This window comes from Cyprinodon tularosa, unplaced genomic scaffold (genome assembly GCF_016077235.1).
Source record: "Cyprinodon tularosa strain WSP-4 unplaced genomic scaffold, ASM1607723v1 ctg572, whole genome shotgun sequence".
NCBI classification, from domain to species: Eukaryota; Metazoa; Chordata; class Actinopteri; order Cyprinodontiformes; family Cyprinodontidae; genus Cyprinodon; species Cyprinodon tularosa.
Window position 1 is genome coordinate 553,257 of NW_024039310.1, and position 16,547 is coordinate 569,803.

The following is a 16,547-nucleotide window of genomic DNA, read 5'->3' on the forward strand; positions in this document are numbered from 1 at the left end:
CTGTTATTTGTCTAAACTAATGTCTTTTCAAGCAGTTTATCTAATCTAATCATGTTCATTATGTACATAACAGAGATTTGGAAATGAAATGAAAGTGTATGGACTTATATACATATATATTATGAAGTGTTATTCAAAGAGTTTTTTCCTGAGTGATTTCTTCTCAGGAAAGAATCAGGAAGAGAAAGGTTAATAGTGTGAACACTGAGCTTTCTATTACAAAGTGTTTTTTCTGCCCTTTTAATTTGATTAAAGAGTAGTGTGTTTGGTTTTATGAAACCTTTTATTTTTGTAATAAACCCTGTTAAATTCAACCTCTCCTTCTGGGTATATTCTGATGATGCCACCCCCTAATTCTCAACTCCGGGGTCATTACATAAGCCTCAAAACAACCTTGCACGGCTTCTTCAGCTACATTTAACAATCTTTTTCTCTTTTGTACAGATTGCCTGTTATAAATGGTCTTTTAGTATGAACAATGAAAAACAATATTTAAATTGGGAAATAATAAGGACAAAACCCACATACCAACAGTTTAGTATCTGTCCTTCAAAGTAACATGTCCTGGATGATAAAAGTCTGTTGTTCACAAACACTACTTACCCACCTCCCTTGAGTTTTCAAGCTACCTATTTAAATCTCTGGCTGTTTCTCAATTCACAATACGGAAACTACAGACTTGCGTCCTCACCAAGTATGTTCTTGAGAAGAACAGGAAAGTGTGGACTTGGGGAGAACGAGAGCACGCAGCATAAATATGGGTCAATTGGAACAGAAGCGTACTGATGACGTCACCACATGCTCCGCTCGTCTGGAGCTGAATTTAACCTCCTGTTATCAATAGTCTCTAGATAATGATAAATTCTTACGTTTTTCCTTTATTGAGTGAATGATAATTAACACAGTCAGATAAACACAAATCAAATAAACATTTTGCCAAATAAAACAAGAAAACTTGCTACCAGAGCCACACACAGCTATGCAGAGAGAGGGCTGCTGCAGACAGGCTGCGGTTAGCCCTGGCTGAAGTTGCCCTCAGAGATCCACTGATTACAGCGGTCCTCTCAATTTTGGAATTTATTTTCTAATTAAGCACTAAATCAGTACATGGGCAATACAGTGACGCTTAAAAGTATAATGTTCACGCCTCAAATTGTCTTAAAAATTTATTTTTTTTTAACAACAGCAACAGAAACTTAATACCCTGATGTCTGTGAGACAGCTGTCAATCTCAAGAACAGACAAGTCTATTCTGATGCATGCTGGGTAAAGTGGGAGGCATGAGAACAACATCCGGGAACTTTGTCCGCTCTCAGTCTTCTTGTTCTTGTGAATTGGCACAGTACTAGGGCTGAGGCTGATTATGTTTTTCAAGCACAGGAGAACGCACAATTACACATATTGAAATGGCCCCTGTCTGCTCATATGGTTCTGCAGCCAAATTTCAATAAAACAAATATTACAGTATTGTCAATATGCTGACTGGGTACCAACTAGGACTCAAAGTTCTCCAAAATTGTTCCTAAAGACCTCAGATTTAGTGTAATGATCAGTGGAAGACATGGATTAAATTTCTCGCTCGTCTCCTTGCTCCTGTTCTGCATACTCAGTGTGTCCTTTTCGACTTAGCTGGTACGTTCAGAAGTGTTAGTCACCTTCTGAAATGTTAATGAGCTGCTTACAGGTAAAAAATTGCTATAGTTACACATCAGAGCAAATATAAAAAAAAAAAAACAAGAGACTGCCTAAAATCCAACCAGCTTCACAGCAACACCTAAGACAAAAAGAAAGAAAGAAAAAGCAGAGAAAGAGTCAGATCCTCAAACAGATTAACTTAAGTAATGTTCAGTATGATTTTATATCCATGTGTTTATGTTGTTTTATATTTTTACCTTTCCCAGGTATCTATAGGCCAATATTAAAGTTAGACTTTATTGTTGAGATATGTAGATTTCTCCAATAAAAAGCCAATTAAGAATATTTAAATTCTGTTCAAAATCTGAGTTTACATTATATTTTAGTAGCTTTCAAAATCTTTTCCTTTAATCACACTTGGGCACTGAAAGCTTATTTATTCCTGTTTATACATGCATGTCTTATGTTCACAAAAAAAAAAAAATCACAGTGCAATGGCCTTTTGATAGTATGAAAACTGTATTTTGAATATGAACCTAGGAGGGCACAGATAGGGGTGTAAATCACATCCATCATGGCGATTCGATTCAGTATCGATTTCTTGACCCAACGATTTGATTATTTTCGATACTCAAGAATACACCACGATTCTATTTTATTCGATTAATCGGTTAATCTTTTTTTTTTTTTTTACACCTTACAGGCTAAACAAAGTTTCAAGTTTGAAATAAATCAATGAAAGCTGTAATATCGTTATGCATTTTTTTTTTTTGAAACAACAGCAAATAACAGAAGTAGAAAAGTTGCATGAAAAAATACAGCAAAAATACTGCACATAATCAGTGCAATGAGTACAATGCAATACCTCGGCTCCAGACGTCCCCACCCCCTTGAGAGACGCTCCGCTGCACCTCTCCCAAATTGTAGCTGACCGTAAACAAGAGGCCGGCTTGTTTTGTTTTTATGACCAAAATTGAGGAAAACAACTCGTGAAGTTTTACCCGCTAGAAGAGCGAGGTGCGTGAGAACGCTGGGACCCTTTTTCCACCTGGATCTCCACTCTTTTTTGCCCTCATGTGCCCGCACTTCCTCGCCGCCTCGGCCGTATCTAGACCCACAGTGTTTAGTGCAGACCGCGCTTCAATATTGAGCATAATTTCAAAATGTCTGTGTCAAGCTTACTGCAACACACTGCTGTAAGAGTATAACCAGGAAACGAGTTAGGAGGGCAAAATAAATTTAGCGCCACCGCAGCACTGGAGGGAGAATTACATCCAGGAGCAAATGGATAAAAATAGACCGGAGGGGGAAAAAAAACATGAATCGATTCTCTTGCGGATGTGTCGATGCATCGGATCGTCGGCTGTTGGATCGATGCATCGATACAAAACGATTATTATTTGCACCCCTAGGCACAGACATGAATGATCTATACTTTAAACTTAGATATACAGGCAGTCCTTTACCTCTTCTGTGCAATGCAAAAACTACCTAGAAATAAGTTAAAAAATTCTTAAATTAAGTAATTGTAGACTTAATTTGAGCAGGTAAATAACATGATTTGCCAATGGAATGAGTATGTGTACTCATGAAATAAGATAATTAGATAATATGCACTTGTTATACGTCAAAGCAATTGTTTTTTCCTATTTTAAATGGTAATTGTCTTGTTCCATTGGCAAAGTGTGTCACTTACCTCCTCAATTCAAGAAAAAAATGCACTAAGAAAAAGTGACTTATTTAGATTTCAGTTTTTTGCAGTGTGCTGTTTGTTTTGACTTGGGAATAGCACAGCCCTATCACAGTGTACCAGGGACATGTGAAAGACGTGGCCTTTCTTATTTTTCCTGTTTCAGAGAATTGAGTGATTAGAATGTTTGTTTTAGATGGCTGACAAGATCCTGAGCATATATTTTTTAATAATGTATTTTATGAATAATGAATATCTGTATTTGTTGACTGGTTACTCATAATGGCAATGAAAATGTTTCATTATATCGTACAATGTCCATGTTCTTGCAGGTTATACACAATCTCGGGCTCAGTGAAGGACACAGCACCGGCCAAAGAAGCTCACATTGAGATGTAAAGCAAACAGTTGAGACTGTGTGATCTTTACCTGTTGTACCATGGACATCTTGCCTTGTTCCCCGCCTGCTGTGCCCTATACCTAACCGATCACATGCTGCCTGCAGTCACATCATCTTCTGCTCACCTTTGCTGCTGGTTCCTGGATATTGCAGCTCCCTTTCCTCACTGAATACCAACCCTTTACGTAGCTTGCTACCTCCTTGTGATTATACTACTTTATCCTCACAAGGACTTCCTATATCTGTAGTGTACACTGGTTTAAACATACAGATCACATGTTGTGTAAACATTTTGATTTTTCACCTCCAGTATTAGACTTTGCAATAAAATGCCTGACACAGGAATGGGAAATTGAGAGTTTTCCAATACAAGTCACAATTTAAGTTAAAATGTCTTTGTATAAAATGTAGTGACAAATCAATAATTTGGCATGTTTGACATTTTTAGCTGAACTGGAAATTACAATTTCAAAGAAAAAACTATTATTATGTTATTATTTTTTGCTGTTTGTACAGGCTGTTGGTGTTTGTAGTTTTACACTTGTGTGTTTTGGTGAATTTATATGTATTGGACAAAGCACTGGATCACATTATCTCACTAGTAAAGGGCACTGACAGAGAGATCTTTCAATTATTTGGGTACTGGAAATCCATACCACAAAAAGTTGAGCATATATTGTTTGACAGCATTGATAAAAAAAAGACATGAGGTCAATAATTCAATGTATAGCTATTTCCAAGAAAACACATAAACAGTATAAAAGCACTTTATTTTGCAAACCATTCAGAATGCACTGATGATTGTTGTCATAGTTTTGTATCTGGTCAATTGTTGCAGAAAATGGTTGCATTAATCTAAAGACAACAAAATACATAAATTCCTACAAGAACATACAATTCAAGAAAGAGTTAAAGTTAATTCAGGGATGACTAAAATGTATTTATTTTTGCTATATATTTTCTAGTTTTTTTGGGGTGGGGTGGGGCCATATCTCTAAGAATGAAAGTTTTTGTCTTTTCTTTCATAATCCACAAAGTGTGCATTTCTGTTTTGCCAAGAGTTTGTGTGGTATAAACTGAGCAATACCTTTGTTTGGGTATTTCTTCATTTCGAAATTGCTTTTAAGTAATGAATCTTCCGTGTTTTAAAGTGTATCTATTTCCTCATAAACAGTTCCACATTGTAAGGAAAATGTATCAGTTCGTTGAGGAGCGGACTTGAGTATGTAGGTGTTGCCCATTAAAAACTCACCAAAGCAAAACAATATTCTTTCAGTTATGGGCTCTTCTTCGATGCCTTTATTGAATTAGATGATTTAACTTTATTGATATAACACATATAGGCCATCTATCAATTTGTCAGTCAGTGTTGTTTTCGTCAACGATGAGGATGAAGAAATTATTTTGTTGACACTCTAACTGACGAGCTAAACATGCTTTGTTGACGAAAGCTTCAGGGTTATGAGTGTGAGTTTTGGTTAAAGAGACAAGACAAAAAATTAGCGGGTTAGATATTTAAACTGCATCATCGTGCGGTAATCTGCTAAGTAGTATCAGCCGTGCAGCAGTGCACATTCTGCATGACCACAAATGGATCATGGCAGCAGCGGCAGGATGAAAATAATCCAGAATGGTTTGGGTACTACGCGCCAAACTCAGCTTGTGTAGAATTGCGTCTTTGCGTGTGCTTAGATTAGACTCTGTGCTTTACACTCCACACAAATGGTTCGCTTTCAGCAGTATGGCTATTCCTGCTCTCACTACTCAATAAACTGTATGTGGCTGATCATCCTCTAACCAATGTAAAAATCCCTTGGTCTAACTATAAAGATTAAATTTTTTCCAGTTCACGAGAGGTGATACCAAACATTCTTTAAGTTCTTTTAAAAGGAATCCCTAAATTATATCCAAAGAAAATATTTCATTGAATACTGTTTATTTTTTGATAAAGACCCAGGTGAAAAGGTGTATGGATCTTTGTTTATTTCTCTCTCATATTTCTCTTTCTATCTATTTAAATATGATGTAAATGTTTCTTTGTATTTAATTAAAAAGTTTTCTTTGTTTCCTTTAAATATTTCAACATTTTATTTAGCACACTCATTCAATTTTGGTCTGGATTGCCATGGCATTACAAGGCAATTATGTAGGTTCTCTCTGTATTTCTTCCCCCTGTGAATTAAAATCTTCTTTGACCCCTGAGGGGCAAAATTCTCAGAAAAAAAAAAAAATTACCAAAGTAGGAAGAAGAATATTTTTGTTTTTTGGAGCAATGAAGATTTTATTGATCTGTGTGTAATGCATAATTCATAGTAGATCAGGAAGTATTTGCTTTGGGATGGAAAACTTGTATGTCTAAAAAGCATTCCTTTATTGTACATTTTGTCATTCTTTTGTATGAAGTAGGGTATTATTAATTAAAATTTGAGTTCTATAAATCAAATTTTTCTGCCCAAGAGCAATGATGAACTCCACAGCAGCATTCTATTTCCAGCAATTGTAATATCTAGGCGAGAGCTCTTAGTCTGGTAAAGAATCTGGTTGTTAATCGAAATTGTAAAGGTTCACCTTTTCTGCAACAGAAAATTGACTAAAACCTTTTTAAGTTTTAGTCTACTGAAACCGACTAAAATCATCACATATCACAATGAATAAAATGTGGCTAAGACTAATAATAGTTTTTGTCCTGAAGGCAAGGACTAAATCTAAGATGGCTGCCAAAAACAACACTGTTATCAGTTTAACAAACTTGGGCCATGTCAGAATGTTTTGGTTCATCTAGCATAACCTTTCAATAAGGCTGAAGTCAAGACTGAACATAGGTGTCGGATAACCTAAATTCTATGAGGGTAGGTACTGACATCTTTGAAGATGGAGATATTGACTTGGCAATGGTTAGAGAACTCCATTCCCACATCCCTGCAATTGTTTTTCCTGCAATGATACCAAGGATTGTTGTCACATATTAAACCAACCCATATTTATTAAACTACTTCCTCGAAATCCTGTCTGACATTGGCTAATACAATTCAGGGAGTAGGGCTCAGGGGCTAGAAGACTAACTCGTCTGTTCATGAAGTTGTTTCCTAGTTTGTGAAGTGTTTCTGGAGTCTTCATATCAGAGACATTTGGTGCCATTTAAAGAGAAACAGACCTGCTTTCCACGCATTTAAAGGAAAAGTCTGGTCACATTCAGAATACAAACTTCTGAAAGTACTTTGAATATGGAATTATTACATACTTTCAATAAATAAAAGCGTTTTTGGTTAGGAGTAATTTCATTTGAATGTACTTTACTGAAGACATCCATGTTTGTCAAAGAGCAGTACTGCCACCAACAGGTTTTTGACGTCACAGTGCGCCATCGGCTGTTGAGCAAGTCCTAGTGCTGTATCTGGTGTTTGTCACAACAAAGGGGAAAGGTGAAATAAGAATTTTTTTTTTACTTTTACCTGACGTATTACAACATCCAACTGCCATGCACGTGGGAATTGTCCGTTTAACTATAGCTCTGGTGAATTTCAATGGTGAAGTCTTTATCTTAAGTAACTGTTGATTGCAGATGCGTCTAGTAGCTGCCACTGATTTTGCCTGTAAAGCAGGGAGAATGTCGCTAGGCTTACCGCACCGTGACGTCACTGCCGGAAAATGCCAGGAGTGAGTTGTTTTAATATTTGGGCGAAAATGGCCATTCATGGACTCAGTGATTGCAATGAAAAATATAATTTTTATTTTTTTACTGATTACTGTTAAATTCATTAAATAAACATATTAGTTTAAGTTATAGATAATAATCCATTGATCATTCCTTGCTGACCGAACTTTTCCTTCAAGATTTTTTCTAAGAGTCTTTGTTACATTTTGTACTAAAAACATTTATAACGCTCTATGTTCTGCTGCAAGACGGCTGGAAGCACTGGAAGTTTAGACAAAAAAAAAAGCCTATTTGCATTTGGGTGTCTGAGTCTTATTTTTTTAGGACAAAAAGTGAAGGTAGAAAGGAAAGAATAAAAATTACCTTGATTAGAAAGTTGTGCTAGAATGTCATGTACATTTCATATCGTTATTTTCCATTAAGTATATCTGTTTATCTGTGCGGAATCAAATTATTTTTAAGCTGAACCTTTACAATTTCGTGATGTAAGGAAATTTGTTGAATTGTTCTGATCAAAAGGTACTAAACACAGATGCATACAACAATTTACTACCACACGCAATAACAGATGTGAAATTAAGATTTTAGTTGTAATTTGACTTAATAAAAAGTTAAAAGGATGTGAAAAATGTTGCACTGTTTTAAGAGGTAATCAGAGCAAGACATTGATAGAAGAAAAACCCAACACTTTTTTTTACAAATTTGTATCGACAGTAAATATTTGGATTAGATCAATCAACTCCAAGTAGAACCACTCAGAGTTTACCACAGCATAACATGTATGAAAAACCATCAGGGGAGCACAGATTTGACGAGTCACGATGACAACAGGAAACAGGAAGTGCCGATTTCACACCACTGGAACTAGAGACATTAATGCGGAAAATAAGTTGGGATTTAATTTTGGACACTCTAAAGTCAAATGTACGAGAAGGGGATGGTAGAGATATATTTACTTGGAGATAGGCAGATAGGGTACAAAGTACTGTGATGGTCTTAGTTCTGGAAAAGCTTAGAATGCAGGAAATATCACTTAGATATGTCACAGCTCTATGTTACAGCACTAAATTGAACATGAAATGAGTACTCTTGCAAGGCTTATTATAAATACTTGTAATTGTTATTTAAGAAAACCTTAATAATGAACGAGCATACACAATAGGTGTTTGAAAATCATCAGTGAGCTGAAGAAGCGCTGCTCAATTCAGTTCTGACACAACTAGGCCTAGACTGGAGCCATTCATGAGATGACTTATAGGACAATTGTCTCTTTAATAAGAGGGCTCTTCTTCATCCTCATGTTGCTTCTTTTTGTGGCTTTAATTTCTGAAATGTAACAGCAAGAAGAAGCGATCTCTCAGAGCTATCACAGAGCTCTTACATTCTGATAACAACTGAGTTACTTCTTACATGACTTCAGTTAACCATATCAATCAGTGCAGCATCCTTTAATCTTATTTTATCATGACCAGAAAAAATATATATTTTGTAGCCTATCAAATTTTTAAAACAGTGATTCATAAACATTGAACCTGTTGTTTCCCGCTTCATCTGGGACCGGGTTGTCGGGACATCAGACTCCCAGACTTCCCTCTCTGCAGTGACCTGCTCCAGCTCTGCTAGGGAGAGCCTGAGGTGCTCCCTGGCCAACTGAGAGCCATAGTCTCTCCATTGTGTCCTCAGTAATCCCTTGCACCTCCTCCCCGTGGGACTTGCTTGGAAAAGATCTGAAAATATGAAAAAAAGTCCGAGCTTCCTCAGCTGACTCTGAGAAACAGATCTACTCTGTGCTTCTCATGAATAATTGACCTCCTCACCCTATGTCTAAGCGTGTGCCCAGCCACCCTGTGGAGAAAACTAATTTCAACCTCTGGTATCCAGCATCACGTTCTTTCTGTCATGATCCATGTTTCATGACCATACTTGGGCGTAGAAACGTAGAGCGACCAGTGAATCGAGAGCTTTGCCTTTTTGCTCAGCTCTTCCTTCACATGACAGAGCAGTGCAGGATCTGCATTATAGCAGCAACCGATCCATCTATTGGTCTCATGCTCCACCAGGACCGCCAACTCCTTCACTCAAGGCAGGAACTCTCCTCCGAACCTGAACGGCACAAGCCACTTTTTTCCTATCAGGAACCATGGCCTCGGATTTGATGAAGCTGATTCTCATCCTGCTTCACACTCTTCAAGCAGGTTGCCTCAGTGCATGCTGTCGATCTTGGTGGGAGGCAGCTAGCTTAACCTGCATAAAGCAGGGATGAGATCCACTTGTTCCCAAACCACACCCCCTCTGGCCCTTGGCTGTACGTAGAAATTATGTCCATAAAAGTTATGAGCAGGATCGGTGACAGAGGGTAACCAAGTAACACTCCAACATGCACAGGGAATAAGTCAGAGTTAATGTCTGCAACACGGACCAAATTCCTGCTCTGTGTTTATACAGCTGGGGTCTCCAGGAATTTATGGGCCCCATGAAAATAAAATAAAATTAGACAACCTTTAAAACTGCAATAAAGTTGCACTGAAGATGATCTTTTACATTGTCAATGTAATTTTTATTGTAAGATTTCTACAAAGGAAAGTTATCAGAACGTGAAAAAGTTAAATATACATTAACTTTAAACTTTACATTTACATCCTATCAAAATAATAACAGCTTATTTTAAAACACAGCTGTATTTATGTAAACATGACTAGAATATAGGTTTAGGATTGTGAATATATATTCCTATGAAGTTTCACTATAACTTTATAAAAGGACAGATTATTTTTATGCTGGCCCTGAACATTTTTTATTCACCTGATGTAATGACAAAAAAACATATTTCTTATTAAAAAAAACGAAGTAACATCAAACGATACCAGGTGTCTGGTGAAGATGGAATTAGATGGAAGCCTAAACATTGAAGTGTACAGTATAGGAAACCTACTTACACAGACCATATATATATATATATATATATACATATATAAAAATGGTAAAAAGAATGGGACTGCTGGTGGATCATCTTCTTACATGATGAAGGAGGGACAAATACATTTATTTATTGTAAATATCCTGCTAGCGTTTAGCTGATGTTAACTCTCTGATAACTATGGTGTTTTCCTGTTCTGTGGTCTGGTTGATAAATGTAAACTCTCAGCTCTGTGAGTTTACTGGCATAGTTATTTGGCCTCTGTGTTATTTGGAAACACACAATAGGCTCAATAAATGCTGTATTAATACCAGTTTATTTTTCTTGAAAACAAAAAATGAAAGACAACAAAATAATAATAAAAAACTTGCAGTCAATCTCCATTTCAGACAGCACCCAGCTGGGCGGCATTATTAACGATGTGCTTCTCCTACGATATTAACGAAGAATAACTAAGTAGTTGTATCCAGCAGATAGCTATCTTATTTTAATCAACAGGTTATTAATCTATCCTTATATTGAACTATTCAGTTAAGAAACCTGTCTGAAAAAAAAATGAGAGGGGTGTCGGATGCCTTCTCCCTCTCTCCTCTTGCTCCTTTATTTCTCTTATTTTTGGAAACCAAGACTTTGAGGTGCTGCATTTTTTAGCCACACTGTTGCTAAACATTTTCTTGTTAATTGTATTCTTTTGTTTTCACTACATCTAATGACATGTGTGGCATTTAATCCCCAGTACGAGCTAACTGCTGGTGACAGACGGGGAGACCTGATGTGATGCAGGACCCGAGGAACAAACCTTTGTTGCAATTTCAAGAGAAGGGGGGTTTCAATTTATTCATGGTCAGTTTCACTGTTTACTGCTAAAAAATATAGATTATTTATTTTACTGCTGGATTTTCTTTTCAGATCAGAAAAATATAGCATGACAAATCTTTTCTTCTTCTTTTGGGCCCCCTTCATTCAAGGGCCCTTAGAATCGTCCTACCTTTTCGCCCCAATACATCGCCCCTGGGTTCAGCAGCAAGTTTAGGTCAGTAGGAGGAATTAGATGTATCTGTCAAAAAAACAACAACAAAAGAATAGAACAGATGACAAGAAAGGAATAATTTACTTCTTACAAATGTCAGGGTGTAGTAATTATTTCTGGAAAAAAGGGACATAGAAGTATCTGGCAGCATGGGTGCTGAACCTTAATGAGTTCTGAGCCAAAAGGGGAGACCATAATAGGGTTAAATATCAAATGTATACTGGCATGAGCTACTGAAAATGCCTTAGTGTTGTGTTTTGTTTTGTTATCTCCTACTTTACATTTAATCATCTATATCCTTGAACTTTATAAAAAATGTAAATGTCAGAAACGTGACACAAATGTGATGATCACAAATGTCTATTCAACAATGTATGTAGTTCATAGACTAATAATAAATGAAGTATTATAGTAAATAAAATATCGTCTTTATTGTTTATTTATATTGACAAAATATACATCAATCTGAAAGTGACATCTAAAGAGAGAAACTTATTGTAATCATGCTTTGGGATTGCCTTTCTTCAACAGGCCCAGAAAAGCTAGCTAGAGTGATTTATGGCGCTAAATACAAAGAAATCCTGTATAAAAGCATGTTTGAGACTGTAATATATTGGAGACTACAATTTAAAGGATTCATCATATTCCTTCAGCTTCACTTTTACAAATGACTTTGTTGGTCTATCACAGGGATTTGCAACTGCTCTTCTGGACCCTCTACAATAGCTCCTAAGAGTGGCTAAAATTAAATACCTACTTATGTAGTAAAATAAAAAATTGTGTTAGAAGGTTTAATGGGTTTTATTTTAACAGAATTTTATTAAAAGAATGACATCAAAAAGGACACGGAATATGCTTTTAGACATATTTTTCTTGTCTTTAGATTGGAAATCATTATTACTGATATTTATGCAATACAAAACAACAGGAAATGCTTGTTCTGATATATCCAGCTGGTAAGACATTTTTCTGATTGTTAACATTTACAAGTGCAACCTCCAAAACAGAATGTTATCTTAGCATGAACTAGACTACCAACATAAACAGCCCTCTTTAACACAAAACTAGAGAAAAATTGTGATGTTTTCCCCATCATCACATTACCCAGCAGCCCTTGTGGCTACTTACACCTTATTAAAATGAGTGCCTGAGTGACTGGTGGAAAAAAGGAGAAATAAAGTTTGGACTGACTGACGCAAAGCTACTGACTAAACAGTTCATCATCACCTATTATGTACGCCTACAGTTCAGAATTCATGTTTATCTATAAACACTTATTAAAAACAAAAATGATCTAGAAATAAGTAAATATTTCTTAAATGAAGTGTATTTATCCTATTTTAAGTAGGTAAATGAGGTAGTTTGCCAATGGAATGAGTATTTTTACTCTTAAAATAAGATAATTAGATAAAATGCACTTGAAATAAGATAATGCAATTGTGTTTTCTTATTTTAAATGTAAATTGTCTTGTTCCATTGTCAAAATGTCTCTTTTACCTCCTCAATTCAAGAACAAATGCACTTATTTAAAGAAAAGATTACTTATCTAGATTTCCATTTTTTCCAGTGTATTATTTATTTTCATCATCAGTTATCATAGTAGAAAAGCTTTCTCAAGCAGTCTGTGATGCATTTTGGAAACAGGAGATGTGCCCCTAGTGTAACACACCACCTGGCTTGAGAAGCCTTACTTACTTTTCTTATTATTTAGGCAGCACACACATATCATCCTTATCTTATTTTATTCTTATCATTATCTTATTGTATTTTTTTATATCTTATTTGTACTCACAATCTTATTTTTCACTCTTCTGTAAACAGTTGAACCCCCCAAAAAAAAATTTCCCACAAGGGATTAATAAAGTAATTCTGACTCTGATTCATGAATCCCTTTGGTAGATTTCAAATGAGCCATTTTAATCTAGATTAATCTAGATTTAGGAAATGGAGGACATGATGGAAGAATCCAGGATCGCACCTTTGTTGAAAGATGCTTCAACATCCACAACCCTAGACAAAAGATCTGTGTCGTCGAGCGGAACATCTTTACTATCGGAGACGTCAATTTCTGTATTCCAAGCTTCGAACCACCCCTCGAAGCTCCCAAGAAATCAGCAATGTATTTGTCCCGGGTTCAGCATTCTCCCCTAGAAACACTGCATGAAGAATGGTCTTTAGAGGATTTTGGCATGGTTGGTGCATGGGGATACATCTTCAAATATGAATCCTGCAAGCTCTACCTTTACTAACTGGACCGAAAACAGAAGCTCATACCCTTTTCTGATACATGCAACCTTACCTATAATGATTGGGCGGTGCTGAGGTTGGCCATCCCCTACAATACTACCACAAACGGGTCCTGGTCTCTCCGAGCAAGTAGGCGAAGGAGCTACGATGATTTATCCCCCGACCTGTTTGTTTTAGAAGCTTTCAATACAGAAAGCGGGATCTTTAGGACCATGCTGGTGTTACCCTTTAATGTATGGTGCCAAAAAATGAATGAAATTGGGGTTCGAATTTCCAACCTCTTCCGGAGTTCACGCTGCTTGCTTGATATTCTGACTGTGAAAAAACTCTGAATTTGGGGACACGCCTTTAAAACTAACCCTTTTTTAGACCCATCCTCCACCCTATATATTTAGCGTGAGGAAGCATACAATCAGACATCTCCTCAAGAAGGGACAAACCTACAAGGGAGCCGGCTCCAATGTCAGAAGATGAAGAGAGCATATCCAGCCAGTCACAGTCAGGGAAACAAGACTACACTGGAAAACAGGCCGATCTCCAACATCTATAAACAAGGGTGTTGATGGAAGCAGCACAGCTGATATTTCTCTCCAGGATGGTGACCTAGCCAAACAGGAACAGAGGAGGCAAAGCTACTATGAGAAAAAGCAGAGAGATCATAACGTTAGAGATTGAACAAACAGATTCTGCAGAGTGGGAGAATAGAGACAGAATGAAGCAGAATGATGAAAAAGGGGGTCCCTATGTCCTCCAGATGTCTAAGCCTATAGCAGCATAACTATAGAGATAGCTCAGGATAATCTGAGCCACTATAACTTCAAGCTTTATCAAAAAGGACATTTTTAAGCCTTTTCTTAAAAGTAGACAGGGTGTCTGCCTCATGGACTAAAACTGGTAGTTGGTTCCACAGGAGAGGAGCCTGATAACTAAAAGATCTGCCTCCCATTCTATTTTTAGAAACTCTAGGAACCACTAGTAAACCTGCAGATAAAGAGCGAAGTGCTCTGTTAGGAACATAAGGAACAATCAGATCTCTGATATCAGATGGAGCTTGGCCATTTAAGGCTTTATATGTGAAAAGGAGGATTTTAAATTATATTCTGGATTTAACAGGTAGCCAATGAAGAGAAGCCAGGATATGAGAGATGTAATCTCTCTTTTTTATGTTCATCAGAACTCTGGCTGCAGCATTTTGGATTAGCTGAAGGCTTTTAACTACAGTTTGTGGACTTCCTGATAGTAAAGAATTACAATAGTCCAGCCTTGAAGTAATAAAAGCATTGACTAGTTTCTTAGCATCAACCCTGGACAGGATATTTCTAATTTTTGCAATATTCCGCGGATGAAATAAGGAAATTCTAGAAACCTCTTTGATATGGGATTTAAATGACAGCTCCTGATCAAAAATAACACCAAGATTTTTTTACTTTATTATTTGAAATCAATTTAATCCCATCCAAATGAAGTGACTGATTAATCAGCTCATTTTTTAAAGACTCTGGTCCAAAGACTATAACTTCTGTTTTGTCTGCATTCAGAAGCAGAAAGTTAAGAGTCATCCAGGTTCTTATGTCTTCAAGACATGCCTGTAATCTATGTAATGGGTTAGCTTCATTTGGATTTATAGACAGATATAGTTGGGTATCATCAGCATAACAGTGAAAATTAATCTCATGCTGTCTAATAACTCTACCGATTGGGAGCATATATATATATATAGTAAAAAGAATTGCTCCTAGCACTGATCCCTGTGGTACTCCACAGGTAACCTTTGAGCATGAGGAAGATTTGTCATTAACGTGAACAAACTGAAATGGTCAATCAGATAGATAACATTTAAACCAGTCTAGTGCTGTTACTTTAATTCCAACAAACTATTCAAGTCTTTCTAAAAGAATACTATGGTCGACTGTGACAAATGCAGCACTAAGATCCAACAGGACAAGCACAGATACAAGTCCATTATCTGAGGCCATGAGAATATCATTAATGACTTTCATCAGAGCAGTTTCAGTGCTATGATGAGCTCTAAAGCCAGACTGAAACTCTTCAAAAAGTTCTTGATGGTGTAAGTGATCGCACACCTGTTTGGCAACTACTTTCTCAAGAATTTTAGATAAGAAAGTAAGATTGGATATAGGTTTATAATTGACAAAGTCATCTGGGTCAAGAGACATTTTCTTAATTAAAGGTTTAATTACAGCAACCTTTAAAGCCTTTTGGTAAATATCCCTGTAACAGAGATAGATTAATCATATCTAAAATGGAGGAGGAGATCAAAGGGAGTACCTCCTTAAATAACCTGGTTGGAACTGGATCTAACATACAAGTTGAAGGCTTAGATGAAGACAATTTTGCTAACTCTGAAAGTTCAACTGGATCAAAGCAGTCTAAACCCAGTTCAGTGACTACCTCAGATGCTGCCCCACCCTCCAGAGAAAAACCAATCACAGATAGAGAAGTGCTAATGATCTTATTTTTAATAAGATCAATCTTATTTACAAAGCATCCCATAAAATCATTACTGCTAAGAGCAGGTGGAATGGACGGTTCAACTAAGCTATGGCTGTGGGTGAGTTTGGCAAATGTATTAAAAAGATATTTATTAGGATTATTCTTATTCTCCTCTATTAATGAGGAGAAATATACTGCTCATCCTTTACAAAGGGTCCTCTTATACAGCAGTAAACTATTTTTCCAGAGTAGGTATGATTCCTGTAGGCCTGTGGAGCGATATATTCTCTACAGTTTCCTAGCATTTTGCTTCAAAGTGCGCAGCTCTGCATTAAACCAAGGAGCCAGCTTTCTATTTTTAACAGTTTTCATCTTGAAAGGGGCTGCATTGTCTAATGCAGTATGCAGAGAACTAGCAACTCCATCAACAAAACCATCAACCTGTGAAGGGGAATAAACTAAGCTTTTGCAGTCTGCAGCACTGCTCAGTGACACAGAGGAGAAAGTGAAACAAACTCT

The 16,547-nt window shown here is 36.6% G+C and overlaps 1 protein-coding gene across 1 annotated transcript in view; it reads left to right on the plus strand.

Annotated features, from left to right (window-relative positions):
- The window catches only part of opn5 (opsin 5), a 108,060-nt gene extending 103,251 nt beyond the window's left edge, over positions 1-4,809 (plus strand). Inside the window, exon 7 of the mRNA XM_038306109.1 lies at positions 3,658-4,809. Within this exon, the coding sequence (XP_038162037.1) occupies positions 3,658-3,724 (67 nt within the window). The 3' untranslated portion in view covers positions 3,725-4,809. The remainder of the gene's footprint in view (positions 1-3,657) is intronic.
- Positions 4,810-16,547: the final 11,738 nt, after the last annotated feature.